This window comes from Sceloporus occidentalis, unplaced genomic scaffold (assembly GCF_023333645.1).
Source record: "Sceloporus occidentalis isolate IW3139 unplaced genomic scaffold, rSceOcc1.0.p SCAF_4, whole genome shotgun sequence".
NCBI classification, from domain to species: Eukaryota; Metazoa; Chordata; class Lepidosauria; order Squamata; family Phrynosomatidae; genus Sceloporus; species Sceloporus occidentalis.
This window is the reverse complement of record NW_028316984.1, coordinates 86,265,676-86,280,877: the sequence shown is the minus strand read 5'-3', so window position 1 is coordinate 86,280,877 and position 15,202 is coordinate 86,265,676. Positions and strand designations below refer to the sequence as shown.

Genomic DNA, 15,202 nt, shown 5'->3' with positions numbered 1-15,202 from the left:
CTAGAGGCTCAGGTATCCACTGATTGTCTAGAAACAGATCACTGTTCCAGCACTGCTATTAGGAATAGGAAAAGAGAAATCTAGATTGGAATAATGGGAGGAAGACTTTACTCTCCTCCCCTTCCTCCAAGTAACCCCAATGCAACCAAAGTCACTATTTTCCTGATGCTAAGAGCAATGGGGACACAGTCATCTTGATCAGAAAAGACAAGGCCTCCTCAACACTCACTCATTCACTCTCTCTGTATGTGTGTATGTGTGTGGGGGGATGTGCATCAGTATGTGGCTATAATCCATGTGTTATGCCAAATTAGAGCGAAATCACTGAATCAATTGAACTTACATAAGTTTATGTGCTGGATGGAAGAGAAAGGGTTTTGGAGGGTTCTCCAGTGTGGTCATTTACCAGGCCTTCCAAAAATCCTGTTTTAAGTGGAAATGCCAAGGTAGAACTTTGGTTTAAGTATGAGGTCTGCATTCTGCAGGTAAGCTCTCCTCCCTCCCCTGAGTTTCTCCTTGACTCTTATTTAGAATTCTGCTGGATATCAGGGAGTGGCAGATGGCGTTTTCCATGCCAGTGGAGCCATGAATCCACTCCAGGTTTTTAGCCTGACATTTAAAGGAATGAGCCAAAATGAACTTTGGACAGCTCCTTTAATGTTTTGACTAAAATCCAGAATTGATCCTTCCTTTGGACTTACATGGAAGCCACTAGTCACCAGCAACATCCAAGTAGAATAAGGTCCAGATCAAAGCAAAGACAAAACATTCAGCTAAATCCCAGGTCAGACCTCTTTTTGGAGCTGTGTTCTGTGGCACCACCACTGAATGGCCTTGAACAGCATCTTCTGCTTCCAAGCAGTTTCTGCTGAGAATATGGATTGAGAGGAGCCTTGCAGAGTTTGGCATTTCATGAAGCCATTATGTAATTGCTTTGCTAGAGACCCAGATCATCACACATATGCTGTGTCATCTCTCAGTCCACTTCTAGCAGCTTTCCAATATGGCACAGTAAACATGGGTTGAGTTTCAGGCTTGGTGCCTGGAAAAGCAAATGCAAAACCACATGTTCTGCTCCATTACCAGATGTCATTCTGCACTGATTTGCTTAACAAGGTCAGTTATTCTTTGTGATTTGTGTTTTTGTTGGTGTATAGCAGCTGAGCTGAATTAACTTGAGGGGATATGGAATGTTAATGTGTACTGCTAGCTGGAGAACTGGTGTTTAGAAATGCAAGATTATAACACAGCACTTTAAAAGAAATTAATCAGCTCCAAATCTGATTAACATTAAATATATATAATTCTGCTCTCCTTAATTCAATGATGATAAATTGACACAGTAATCTTGTTATTATATCCATGTGCTGCAGAGAGTCAATTATTCCCTAATGCAACATTGTATTAAAATAAGCAACATGTATATTAAATTAAAATCAGCATCACACAAGCCCAGTGTGAAGAGGATGAGAATTCAAGCATATCAAAATTGTTTACCAAAAGCAAGCTTGGCCCACTATTTGAGAATTAATTCAAAGGTCGTTTTTGTGGGGTTTTCAGGCTATGTGGCCATGTTCTAGAAGAATTTATTCCTGATGTTTCGCCAGCATCTGTGGCTGGCATCTTCAGAGAATGTTGGCATCAAAGAGAGCTGGATATATATATATACTGTAAGGAAGAAATTCCATGTCAATCTGTGTATTGTTCTGTTGTTGATGGCTGGGCCTCAGGGTGGGAGGATATGCAAAGGAGGATTAGTGTCTGCTAATTGGTGGTCATTATTTGCTGGGAAAGCCCCTGACCCTGGGTGATTTCTCATTTGCATTGGCTGAGTCCTCATTTTGCTATTCTTCAGGACTGGTAGCCAAACTTTGTTCACTTTAAGTGTTTCTCAAAGATCTCTCACTTAATGGCCTACGTCTAAATCCTATTTATTAGTTTCAACTAGTGTAGACCCACTGAATCAAGTGTTGAATGGTGTCAGTGTATACGTAAACCTTACTGTTTAATGGGTCTACTTTCATGGCGGGCAAGAATACAATTTAGAGCAAACTTTGCCACACATTCTCAAGGTGACTCCACAACATACAATACTGGTGCTTCATGATAACAATCCTGTGCAAGTCTTTTTAAAAGAAAGCCCTATTAGATCCAGTGGGGTTTATTCCCAAGTATATGGGTATTAGATTGCAACGTCAGATGTCCTGAAGAATGAGTGAAGCTGCCCTTTTGCTCAGCACACTTGTCAAATTGGGTTTCTGGCAACCCATTCATAATTTTTAGGGTTGTTCATATTTAGGAATTTTGTCCAGACTCCAAAATAAGTAGAAAACTAGTTATGTCAATAAGATGCCTATATGTTTGGCTGCCATAAATTATTTAACCTAAATAATGAAATATCAAAGGAAATTACTAATTGTTGACATACTGAAAATTACCTTTTAAAAATATTCTTGCCATGCCTCCATCCATTTTAATTTTAATACATACATAACCTGGCAGATGTGGGCAACAGTTCATGTGGATCAGTGCTACTTAAAGTGTTGGTTCATGGGCAAGCCATTGTCTGTCAGTTCTGGTGAGTTTGCAGGAAAAAAGGATACAGTTGTAGCCAATGGGCACAGATATAGTACTGGTTCTTGGCACCCTGGGGGTAAAAGGATTGTCAGTCTTTCACATCAGGTTGAGAAACACTGATACAAATTATTTATAGCTAGTTAGGAGAACCCATAGCCCTCTAGTTGTTGTTGGACTGTAGATCATATCAATCCTAGCCAGTATGGCTAATGAGAGATGATACAGTTGCAACAAGATCTGGAGGGTCATGCATTCTCTGTCTCCGAACAGAACTGAAAGCAAATAAGAAATAAACTAGAAGAGAACTTGTCACGACTTTCAGGCAACTGCAGCTGAAGGTTTAGAATAGCTCGCCCTCCTCAACCTCTGCCACAGTAATGTGATAATAATGAGTGATTGAATAATTGCCATTATTGTGCAACCTCCAATCAAGTTATGAAGTCACATTTCTTTGAGTGAGAGTCAGGAGGCTCCATTAGTGAATCTGGAAGACAAGTCTTGGCTGTCATTGCGTGGGAGAACTTGTCACATGCATCCTCCATGCAGCAATATAGAAAGCCACTGGATAAAAATAACCAAAGCTACCAGAGGGATTAACACTTGTTTGCATTGCCGTATAACTAATTTTGACACCTCCAACACATTTGTTCGGCAGAAGAGGAATGAAGGGTGGCAGCTGATGTGGGTGAAAAGCTCCATCAAATGGGGCCTCGCTGTCAGTTTTGCATTGGCAGATGTGAAGCCCAAGGCAGTTTAGTGAGAATCAGTGGCCGGAGTGGCTTTCTCTCTGGAAAAAGCTGTGTGCTCAAATACGGGGAGCTTTTCTGCTCAGTAGTTGCATGCATGGTTGCCTTCGTCACCAAGCCAGTTGAGTTATGCTGTTGTCTAAAACATGTCACTAAGGATTGATATGATTGGGAAATGTCATTCCTCAATATATCAGACTCTGTATTACGGAACCATCTGTCTAACTTCATTATTCAGGGTTCTCATTTTCCTGTGGATTGCCTGTAGCCTTGCCTGTGTGCCCCTTTTTTTACCTTTTTTTGTACCCAAGCAAATTTGTTCAGTTATTTCCTTGTTTCTTGAACTCCTTCATTCTCTATTCTTGCAGAGTTGGTCTTCTAAAGTCACTGTTCTTCTTCCTTCTACTGAAGGTGTCAAAATTAGTTATAGGGGAATGCAAGTGACTTCTTTGACATGTTCTCTCCAGGAAAAGAAATAGACCTGCTCATTTGCCCCCTTTCTTTAAGGTGGGCCATTTTTGTGACCCTTGACCTCTCCAGATTCCTGGACTAATAAACTGACTTTCTAGGAAGCCTACAGGAATGGTGATTTGCCTTTTAAATTACTCACAGAGCCCTCACTGCACTGCTGAACATAAAAAATACTCATGATCTGTATTGCAGCTACGGGTTCTTAAACTAGAGTTACAGATCTGTAATTGCTCCATTTTTTGTAAGGCAGCCTGTTCATGATTATGGCATTATGGTTGTAAATGCCCCCCCCTCCAATATCTACTTCAACATTGAGCAGCCACATCAAGTGGTGGAGATCTGTTCAGATGGTGACTGAGATTCAGGAGGATTACATTTCCAGGCCCTCCCACCAGCAAGTGAATGAGGCTGTGATAATCAGAAGCAGGAACCTGCCATCATTGCAAGCTCATCTGCTGATAGGAGGCAGGTGGAAATATCATCCTGCTGTGCCTTCATGACTAGCTGAAAAACCTCCATCATTATATGTAGCTTATGGTTGTTAAAGTAGATTTCAGGACTGGGCCAGGAGAAGTTACTCAGTTATAGCAATAGCAGCTTCATTGACATACTGCTTCATACCGCCTCAGCAATCTCTGAGTGGCTTGCCCCCAAGAAGATGGGTACTCATTTTAGCAACCTCGAAAGGATGCAAGCCTGAGTCAGTCCAGAGCCCAGGCTGGTATTGAACTCACAACCTTTTGGTTTCTGAGTGAGTGGCTGTAGTACAGGCATTTAACCACTGTGCCACCAGGGCTCCTGAGGTATTTGCAACTAGAAGCTTATCACTTGGCTTATTAATTTGGCTTACCTCTCCCAGTTTAAATTTCAGTTCAGGCTGCATCCTGATCTTATCAGAAGATGTTTGCACCTGATTTTCTGCCCGAAAACAGCCCGAGTGCATCCCCACTTCCAGGAGTGCTCCGTGTGGCTCTTTTTGGATCTGGAAGTTTTCCGGCTTAAGAAAATGGCCACCGAAGCACTCCTGGAAGCGGAGATGCACCCGGGCTGTATTCAGGGAGCAAATTCGGCAGCAAAAGCCTTATGATAAGATCAGGATGCAACCCAAGTTGAAATTTCAACCAGGAGGAGTAAGCTGAATTAATAAGTCAAGCGATAAGTTCCTAAGTATCTGCAACTAGATAGGTGATGTAGGATCTCAGCAACTACTTTTTCTACACCAGAAGCAGACTTCTGGCCACCTGGTTTGGTTTTGCTTTACCTTTTAGCAGGTGGTCATAGGGCAAAAAAATTGGCACCAGGGTCATCTGTAGATGCCCATCTCTGCTCTAAAGAGTGGTAGCTTAAGGGTATTTCACCAGTGGTGCCATAGCAACATTTGAAAGCACTGAAGAGCATCATGGCAGGCCCCAAAGCCAGACCATTAAGAGGAGTCTGTATTGATCCATGGGTTGGAAATAGTAGGAATAAAAGAAACAATTTTAGAGAGAAGAGGACTCATCCAATAGGTAGGAAAAGAATTTTGTTGCTGTAAGCAGGATCGTGGTAAAAGAATAAATAAGCTTTTGGCTTTCCTAAACTAAATTAAGAACTTTCAGCCCCTGAGTATTCAGAATTGAGTGATTTTCCTTCATATTTCATAAGAAAAGAAAGGGATTCTAGAAAGGAAAGTGACCCTGGCTGCAATTGGAAATGTATCAGCGTAATGAAGTTAGGGCTTGCAGACCAAGGTGCCAGGACATATTGAGAAGCAGAGATGGTGACAGCATTGCCATCTTCCACAGGCTTGCCTGCCTGTTCCCTCTGAACTTAGCTGCGATCCTCACAGTGATTCTTGAAAAATCAATTGTGAGTCCTTGCTTTCATACAAATTATTTTGGGGTGACATGATCTTGAATTAAAACCCATTAGCTTTACCAAAGGCTTACAAGTGCCTACTTAGAAAAGAAGCAGAGCTTGGATAGATTAATTTTCAGGACTATAGGTCCCACATTCCCCCAGCCTATAACCGTCATAACACTGTTGTTAAGCTAAACTAGAGTAAGGGCAACAGTAGACTCATAGTTACACATGTTGCAGGGTCATACACTGGTGGCAAGAAAAGGTAGAGAAATCTCCCAGCTCCAAGAAGCCTATTTCTCCAACACTTTATCTCTTTTGCAACAGCTGCCCGCATGGCCTTTTTTGTACTGCTGCCACTGACTACATTTGAACAGTTTAGATGCGGTGCAGTGAATGGAGCAAACACATAACTCCAAATTACCACCTTGAAATTGCAGGGAACAGGTCCATATTTTGCCCAACTCTGATGAACTGCAGCTAAAACTAAAACAATTGAAACTTATAACTGGGACAGTGATCATTTAAGAGGCAAGAAAAAACTACACACTGGCAGCTCATGGGCCAAATGAGGTGAGATGATGTATGTCCTACCCCATTCAGACCATGACTGCTGCTAGAGTTCCTGTGTATACGAATGTATTACTGAAGGTGGAAAGAAAGTGAGAACAGAGTAGATTTCCCTCAGGAATAGGGTTGCCAGGTCAAGACTATCCCAGGCTCTAAGATTTCAGGCTGAAACCTGAGACCTAGAGAGCCCCCTTGTGGTTACAGAAAACAGGGCCTTGAGATGTGGTTAAGCATCCCACATGGTTACACTGCATATAAAATTCAAATTAAAAACACCAAGTCTAACAAATCAAGAATGTACACACACATTTTTCAGGCAGTGATTTTGTTCTGAGATTTCTCCCTTCATTGTGAGGACCAGAAAAGCAGGCCAGGTCCTGAGATCTGGAAACCCTTCAAGGAAATTCCAGAGGCTAAATGATACCACACACATATCCTCAAGCTATCCCAATTTGGCAGAGACAGTACATTTCAGTTATCCCACTTCTTCAACTGGTTTAATGTCCCAGCTTCCCTCTCCTCCTCCAACTTTCCCACTTTGTTCTTGGTTTACTTCCATTGATGCAGACTGAATTTGAAGTGCAAACGTAGTTTGCATCCAGGTAACTTAGGGGAAAGGAGAGGAGGGGGCGGAATCTTGCTCTTTCTAGTAGAGTCAGCAAAAGCAAACTGCGGCAGACTCTCCTAGCCTTCCAAGTAATAATGTTTGTGCCCTTGACCACGTTCTGATGTTGTTTGGCCACATATATCCCAGACTTCATCTGTTAAATATTAGAGGGTATGCACACAAAAGAGGCCCTTACTCCATATCCTAGTCAATCACTTCTGAGAAAGATGTGTAAAACTGTGTGACTTCTTTCCACACATTACAGAAAATACAGATGGAACCCTGGTACCATTTAGCTGCTATGTAAAGTGTAATTTAGCACTGTGTTGCAGTTCTGGTGCTTTAGGTTTGGTCTCCAGCACCTCTGATTTAAAGCAAATGAAATGAGAGACCTGATACCCACTAACAGACTAGATATCAATGAGAATATTGGGCTGGATGGATCTTGTGATTCAGTATGAAACAACAACAATTCCAAACCACAATGAAAGTTGCTGAGAAAAAAGAAAGCAGTGGCAAAGGAGTGGTGTGTAACTTTATAGGCCACTTTCAGTGTGTAATATTTGGTATACAACTGACATTTTAGCATGGAATCTCTTGGTGGAAATTTGCATAGCAGAGAACCAAGGGGACAAGTTATACAATTTCCCCCAACACTTTTTTTTTTTATTCAGTGCAATCACTTCAAAATGTGTATACACATATCAGAGGGGAGGGAAGAGAGAATTGCAGGAATAAGCAATACACCAAAATACTAAGGCAATTTCCATGATTGTGGCAGATCCAAGAGAAATTGCAGCTTTGATTGTGGAAATGGTTGCTGACTGTAGCCATGATGATAGAGACTGTTTAGAGTGGTTTATATGAAGAAAAGCGACCAGGGAAATGGCTGAATGAAGCAGCCCTTGTGTGCCTGTCTACTGATTGCCTCGGAGGGGGAGTCGCTGCAGAATAAAAAACAACAAACAGCAATTTGATGGAAAAAGCCACAATTTTATTAATACAACTATAACAACCAAAACGTAGGGTTGGCTACAAAGCATGAGGTCTGGATCTGTCATCCGTCAACCTCTCATTGATGGATGAGCCCAAGTACTTGGTCATGGCCAAGTTTCGGGATGACAAAGGAATAGACTGGATAAATGCCCATCTGGTTTATGGCAACCAATCATGCGATTGATCGCATCTCCGCATATGCGAATGTCCGCATCTCCATTCCTTGTCAACGGGGGACGCTGTATCGATGTTTCCCCCGCAATGGCAACGCCGCACTGCTCACAGCACCCCCATGTCCCCGTTGGACTCCTGATCCAGCGCTACGCAGTCCTGGAAACCATGCCCACCAGATCCAGGACCTATGCGACTGCCCCACTCTGAAGTTGTGACAGCAACCCCACTCCCAAAAGAGGGTGGGTGGGTGGGTGAGCCGAGCTGGCAGTGGCGCTGGCCGGGGCACCACGTGGCCTTAAATAGGCCTATTGTCCAATAGGAGGCCGGGATTGGGTGGAGGACCCGCCTCCCAGCCTCCCCACCAATCCCAGGCAGTGCCGACTAATGACGCCGCCCAATTGGGAGGCACTTCCGCCTCCCGATCCCTTTTGGGACCTGTAGTCCCGGCCAGCGGGGGTGGAAATCCTTCCCTTTCCCTCTCTGCTGGCCAATCCTGGCTAAGGCAGCCCTGCGCACAGACTTCTGGGGGTTGCCCAAGCCAGGAGCATGGCCGGCAAACCGCAGCTTGCCCCTGCATGGCAACCGGGCCGTCCCAGCAAGACGGACGGCCTTCTTTTAGATAATCTATTTGGGATGACTTAAAATGTGCATTCCCTTATCCTTATTCCTATGCGGTAAAGTGCTTATCATGACTAACCCCCCATAGAGAATCTAGGCTCATGTCCTCAGTATATGTATGTATGTCAGTGTGAGTAGAGATGTCTTTATGTTGAGACATATAGATGGTGATGGACAGATAGATAGATCCCCTATTTCTTCTATTATCTGTACTACAAGACAGAGCCTGAAGAAGATGCTTTTTCAAGCTATAACTCCCATAATCCACAGCCTTATAATATGGTGTGTAGATACAGATCTGTATTGCGATGGATGAATAGATTAGAATAATAGATCCATGCTGGTGGCTTCTGGTTGCATGTTCATTTTGTAAAAGAAATTGAGTTCTGATTATAGGGTTTCAGCCAGCTGAAATGCAATCTTTAGCATGCTCTTAGAAATGCAAATAACCTTAGCATTTTTACTATTAGTGCAAAGAAGTAGAAACTGCACTGAACAAGGAGTTGGATTTGGCGCCCTAAGAGTCCCTTCCAATTCTATGATCATATGATAAATGTTTCCTTCATACAGATGTACAAGCCACTCTAGGAATGGTGGCACAGAAATTAAATCAATGAAAAAATAACCAGTAAATAAAATTCAACATACAGCAGACAGCAATGCAAAAACTTCCATGTGTAGAACCACGTTAAACTCTGTAATCAATTATTGAAGTAGCATACAAAACACTGATGATAACTTAAATATTGGGAGATTCGGGAAGTGACTGAGGAAGATTCAATTGATGGGGGGAAGTATTTGAAGAAAGTTACCTCTCCTGCATTCCCACATCTGTGTGACTTGTTTCCCTTTTCCTCCTAGATCTACCTGTCATGGAAGAGTGGCCCAGGCGAAGTGAAGCACTGGAAGGATATGATTGCACACCCCCGTCAGGCAGTGGCACAGTGGCATCAGTTGAAGGCTTGAAGGGCAGATGCCGAGGACTCGCTCTGGGTTTCAATGCACCAACTTTTTTTGGCCACACTCTCACTAATTTATGCACAGCGGCTGCACCGAGGTCTCCTCCAGGGACACAAAAGTTTGGGATTGATCACAGGCTAAGGGAGTGAATCTGAAAACATGTACGTTTTAAAAAAATCTGGGAGAAGGTGGTGTGGGTGCCCTATTGTGCTGGTTCAGTACACACAGCACCATAAAGAACATCATTACTACCCAAACCTCCTGCTTTAGCCTTTCCTTCAGACTCCTTATGTAGAAAGAATGAGTGAAAGAGAGAAAGAGAGAGAGACCAGAGCAGACCAGCCCTCCAGCTGAAAGTGGCCTCAGCACAGGATTTGTTTGGGTTCACAGTGTAGTGCAAGCAGTTATGGCAGCATGATGGAAGGAGAGGGGTCTGCGACCGCCATATGAGACTTCCTATGAGTTCTTCCAGCCAAAGGCCATTTGGGATGGCACCCAACTCCACCGTGGGAATGTTAGCCCGCACTGGTGGCTGCTCAGGCCTGAGGGGGAATGACACAGAGATCACTTGCTTGGTTTCAACGAGGTTGTTTCGTCATAATTCAATAAAACTTGTTAAGAGTAATAAGAATAATATAAATAATGCTCCTGGCTAGATCTTTGTCCTAGCCGGGCCACTCAGCAAAGGGGCAAGAGGAGCCATGGTGCTCCCACAAGCTCCTCATGGGTGTATTGTGGGTGTGGGTGTGTGTTGTAACTATGCGTTCAGGGTATTTGTGTGTCACTTGTTGTGTTTTCTTTTGGGCCCTAGAGAAATTGCTTTTATCAGGGGATTTGACTGACAGCCCAGCAGGAATGGATGGAGAGGTTTATGCCATGTGGGATGGAAAACAGGCCCAACACATTACAGGGGACTGGGTCAGAAGGGAGAGAGAACAGTGATAAGCAAGGAGGCCATTTGCTTTTAGTCCCTCTGTGTGGCACAATGAGCTAGAAGCCACCACCATGAGGCACATGTCACATGCAAGAGAATAGCCTTTAGTTCCCCTCCCCCCTTTTTTTGGCAGATGAGATAGAAACATGCTAAGCATACTGCAGTTTTCTAGGTAAACAATGTAGACCCCTGGCAACATCTGAACATCCTTGGCAGAAGCAGGCACAAGCAATTCAACTATTTTAACTCAGTTCCTCCTCTTCCTCCTTTTCCTCTTCCATTTCCTTCTCCCTCCTCCTCCTCTTTTTCCATCTCCTTCCCATCATCATTATCATCATCATTATCATCAATTTCAGTAAAGGACTCAGTATACCATACAGTCAAAGTTTTAAAATATTAGACAGGGAACAAGTCTTACAACATCACAACTCACTTTTTTTCTTCATCGGATAGGTCAGAATGCTGGTCCAACCATGCAGTGACCAAAGGTCCCCCACCCCACCCCACCCCACCTTGTAAGCCTCCCCAATGTGGCCATTTTCAGGTTGCTGGAGAACAATGGAATCAGCAACAACAAAGCCAGCAGTTTTCCTTTTACTAGAGGTCACCTGCAGGGATGTCCCATGGACACTCAGAGGTCCCTGCAGATGTCTGTTGCAGTACATCCAGCTAAAGAAAATAGCTAGATGCTTCACCGTTTATCACACCATTCTCTAGCAACCCAGAAATGATTGCTGTGGGGAGGAGGGGGCTGCACAGCTTACAAAATGGAATTGGGAGATGTAGCTACAGAGTCTACAGAGGAGACACATGCATCTCCCAGTGCAGGACCTCTGCCAGTACATAAAAGATCAGCTGGGATCATATTCGATGCTGAGGAAGTGTAAAGCTTTGCCAACATACTTGTGTTGAAGATCCAAGAGACTGAAGGCTTCTCTCTCCCTCCCTCCCTCCCCCCCACCGCCAGCAATGCAACAAAAATCAGAAGATGCACAGGCACATCTCAGTGGCCAATAAGTGGGTTGTCCAGTTGTCATTGTGCAACCAGGGAAAAGCCTTATGGATAACGTACTGGATACCTCCTTCTCCAGTATCTGAGGAAGTACTTATGTTGGCATCATCCGTGGTTATTCTGGCCCAAGGAGAAATTATGAGAATAGTCAGTTGGCTTTACCAGAATATTTTAATGTCAGCACATTCACATCTCCTCAGATACCTGGCCAGAAGTAGAGAAATGTCTCGATTAGGCACCAAAAAAATATTGGAACCAGATCTTGGAAGAAACTAGTTAAATATAACTAGTTATTTGCTAATTAGCTTTGTGCACAAAAGGTGTTAACAGCACTCATTATGAGAGTTTGGAAACAACTTGTTAAGTTTAACTATTCATGTGCTGACTTATTTTTCCTTTTCCCCCAGCAGGCTTAATAACTAAATTTGCTGTTTTAACTATCCTAGTAACTATTACTAGGATGCAATGAATTAGAAGGTTTTGCCTCATTATTCATTGCAGGGGGAGGGGGTCACAAGAAGAGATGGGTTATTAGAGAGCACTGAGGTTGTTAGGAACTTGAAACTCCTGGCCTTTACATGCAAACCATGTGCTCTGGTCTGGATCTTTATAGCACATTTTTTTGATTCTAAGTGAATGGAAAGGTGAAGGATGCAATTAATCAAAATGCAGTAAAAAGTTCAGAGACACTCAGAATATTTCTGATTAAGAATTGTGCTCTCTTGATTATCCAGCTGATCTTTGTAGCTATGTATCCCTACAGCTGAATGTTGTAAATTGATCAGTGTCCACACAACATACCATTCCCTATTTACATTTTACAGTCTAAAAGATAATCTGATGTTTGAAGAATGAATTAATTAAGACATGGTGTTTGAAGTATGAATTAATAGTGGTGCAGATGGGTAATGGTAGAACAAAGAGAGTTGCAGGTCAGTTATCAAATGTATTGATTGGGTTGTTAGATTCCCATGCTTTAGGGCAGCCTTTCCCAATCTCGAAAAAACCACATAAGCAACATAAATACAGTAGCTTCTCTGTTTTCACAGGGGATCCATTCCAGACACACACACACCATGAAAATGGAAAATCACTGGTATTCAAGCTTGAATGGCACCACGCACCCACACGCGCCCCATTTTGTTCCCCTCCGTTTGCCACCCGCGACATTTGAAGTCCGCAAAAATGGAAGGGCAATTGTACTACAAAAATAATAATTTGAAGGTGTTGATAAAATTGGCCAATAGGTAGAAAGGGTAATAACTAAATATGTTCTCTCTGTAAATCCTGTGATTTCTTTAAAAAATAATAATTTCCTTAAGATATTAATTGTAAGAAATAGATTTTCACTTCTCCCAACATTAATGACAACATATTAATTTCCCAATTTCTATCATAGTTAATAAAATAATATTCCAGACTCTGGATATACCACTCAAGATCATAAACAATTAAGAAAATGTTGAGTAGTCTACCCCAGATCCTTACTCCACAAAGCAAAGAAACCATGTCAAGTCTTAACAAGCAGACAGGTCTGTGAGAGCAGAGAATGAGAGACACTAATAAAAAAAATAATTGTGCATGATTTCTGTCAATACACCTTTTTTAACTGTACGCAAGTCAATATAACTTCTTTAGTGACTGGCAAACTGGGATGCTGTGAATACTCTGGAAACTGTTCTCATCACAACTTAGCCCATCCAAGGTGGGCACAATTCAAAAACAATTCAAACCAGAACCTAGTAAATCTGTCGACCACTTCACAAAGCCATTTTGCAAGCAGCTGCAGCTTCTTCTTTTTTCATTTCCTGTTTTTCCATTTCTTTCAGCTTTTTCTTTCCACACCACAGGAAATCTTTTAGAGGAAGGATTGATGAAATAGCTGCACAATGACTTTTAATGAGTAGCTTCTTTTGTAGTATAATCCCTGTAGAGTTAGAAGCGACCTCTCAGGTCATCTAATACAACTTATTACCAACACAGGAAATCCACTACAACACTATCCTTTCATTTCTATATTATGATCATCAAGTCTCCATTATCTATGGGACAGCTTTTGAAATGTTTGAAGATGACTGTCATAGTTGCTCTTAATCATTTCTTCTTGAGGATAAATATAGCCAGATCCTTCACCATGTTGTAACAAGACTTGCTGCCCTTTCACCCTACATAATTAGAGCACTACGATTTCACACTGCCATGACAATATCCTATAAAATCCAGGGATCTGCCATTTGCAGGGGGATGTTTTGAATTCTTATCCAGTGATTTCTAATGACTTGTTCTGAATGCAAATCTCAAGACTTCACAGGATATAGACATGGCATTTAAAGTAGAATCATAGTACTATAATTGTGTAGTATAAAAGAGCCCTTGGTGTCCAAGTTTCTCTGGCACCTTTGTCTCGTTTAACATCATTTTCTTCATATCTCTAGGGTGGGATAGACTAACTACAAGAAGAGGGACATCCATGCTACTAGGTGGATGGATGTGGCCCCTTCAGATAACCAAAGTTAGGAAGCAACAGGAGCAGGCTGATGAGCAGTGTTGACACTGAGCTGTTGCCCACAAGTAAATGGTGGATTATGTTCCATCAGATCAGTGTTGATTCAGCTGCTGGTCCAGCTGACTTGCATATGAAAGGGAAGAGACTGCCATCTTGTTCTTTGCCTCTGGCAGCAAAATGTTTTCATCAGGCCCTGGGAGGGGCCAGAACCTTGTGGTAGCCTCTCACTCTTTTCATTTTTATAGTAGCTGCCCCATTTCCCCAAAACCCTAAAATCCTGACACATGCTCTTCCAGACTGTTCCTGTCTGTAGGCACACAACCTTTGGGGGTTACCATTAAAAGGCAGCAAATGATAAATAATGACGCTATTCTCTTTTGACTAATCTGGGACTGGCATTTGGATTTTGTGCATTTGGTATCAAAATGTCATAAGCCATCTGCCTCCAAAAGCAGCTCCCCCCACTGATAGATTTCTGCATTTGATGTAGTCACTAATGCTTTTCTAATGAGAGGGCTAAGTACACCCTGGATTCATCACCATTATATTAAATTATCCCATCTTTTTCCCAATAATTTAAATCAAGTTATTAGAAATGACTGAAACTAATATGGTTTGAACACCAGTAATACACACACTCATATATAAGTTATTTTAAAAACCATTAAACAAAACATGGTGTTAAAAACCATTTAAAATTCACTAATACCTGTACAATATTTTTAAAAAATCAGTTCAGCAGTACAGCATACTATTAAAACACATCACGGTGAATTCCTAAAAGTCTGGAGGAATAAGAACATTTTTATGTTTTTCTATTCATACTGCCTCTGTCACGAGGCCTGTGTTTGTCCCTTGCAAAGCACAAAGCTAGCAAGTATTGAATCCATCTGGCTCCCAATGATGAGTTGTTGGGAAATGGTTGTTTTTAATCCACAAAATTCCTTAACCAACAGTATGGTTGTCAATCTTTGGCTCTCTAGATTTGGGGGACATTGGCCAAGTTCCCATTAATGGATCCTCTTTGAGCATTAGCAGTGCTACCTGAGATTTCTGGTAGTTGCTGTCTAACAAACATCTGGAGAGTCAAAGGCTGAGAACCACTCACATATAAGACTGCTGAGAGCAGCCAAAATGAGAGAACAAGTAAAAAGTCTTCTCCTGTCCCAGAAATTGCAATCATAGAAAATAC

The 15,202-nt window shown here is 42.2% G+C and overlaps 1 protein-coding gene across 7 annotated transcripts in view; it reads left to right on the top strand.

The window, feature by feature from the left end:
* Positions 1-11,820, top strand: part of SYT7 (synaptotagmin 7) — a 307,574-nt gene extending 295,754 nt beyond the window's left edge. For all 7 annotated transcript variants that reach the window (XM_089520749.1, XM_089520746.1, XM_089520745.1 and 4 more), the window contains one exon: positions 9,460-11,820. In XM_089520749.1, the coding sequence (XP_089376875.1) occupies positions 9,460-9,564 (105 nt within the window). In that variant the 3' untranslated portion in view covers positions 9,565-11,820. The remainder of the gene's footprint in view (positions 1-9,459) is intronic.
* Positions 11,821-15,202: the final 3,382 nt, after the last annotated feature.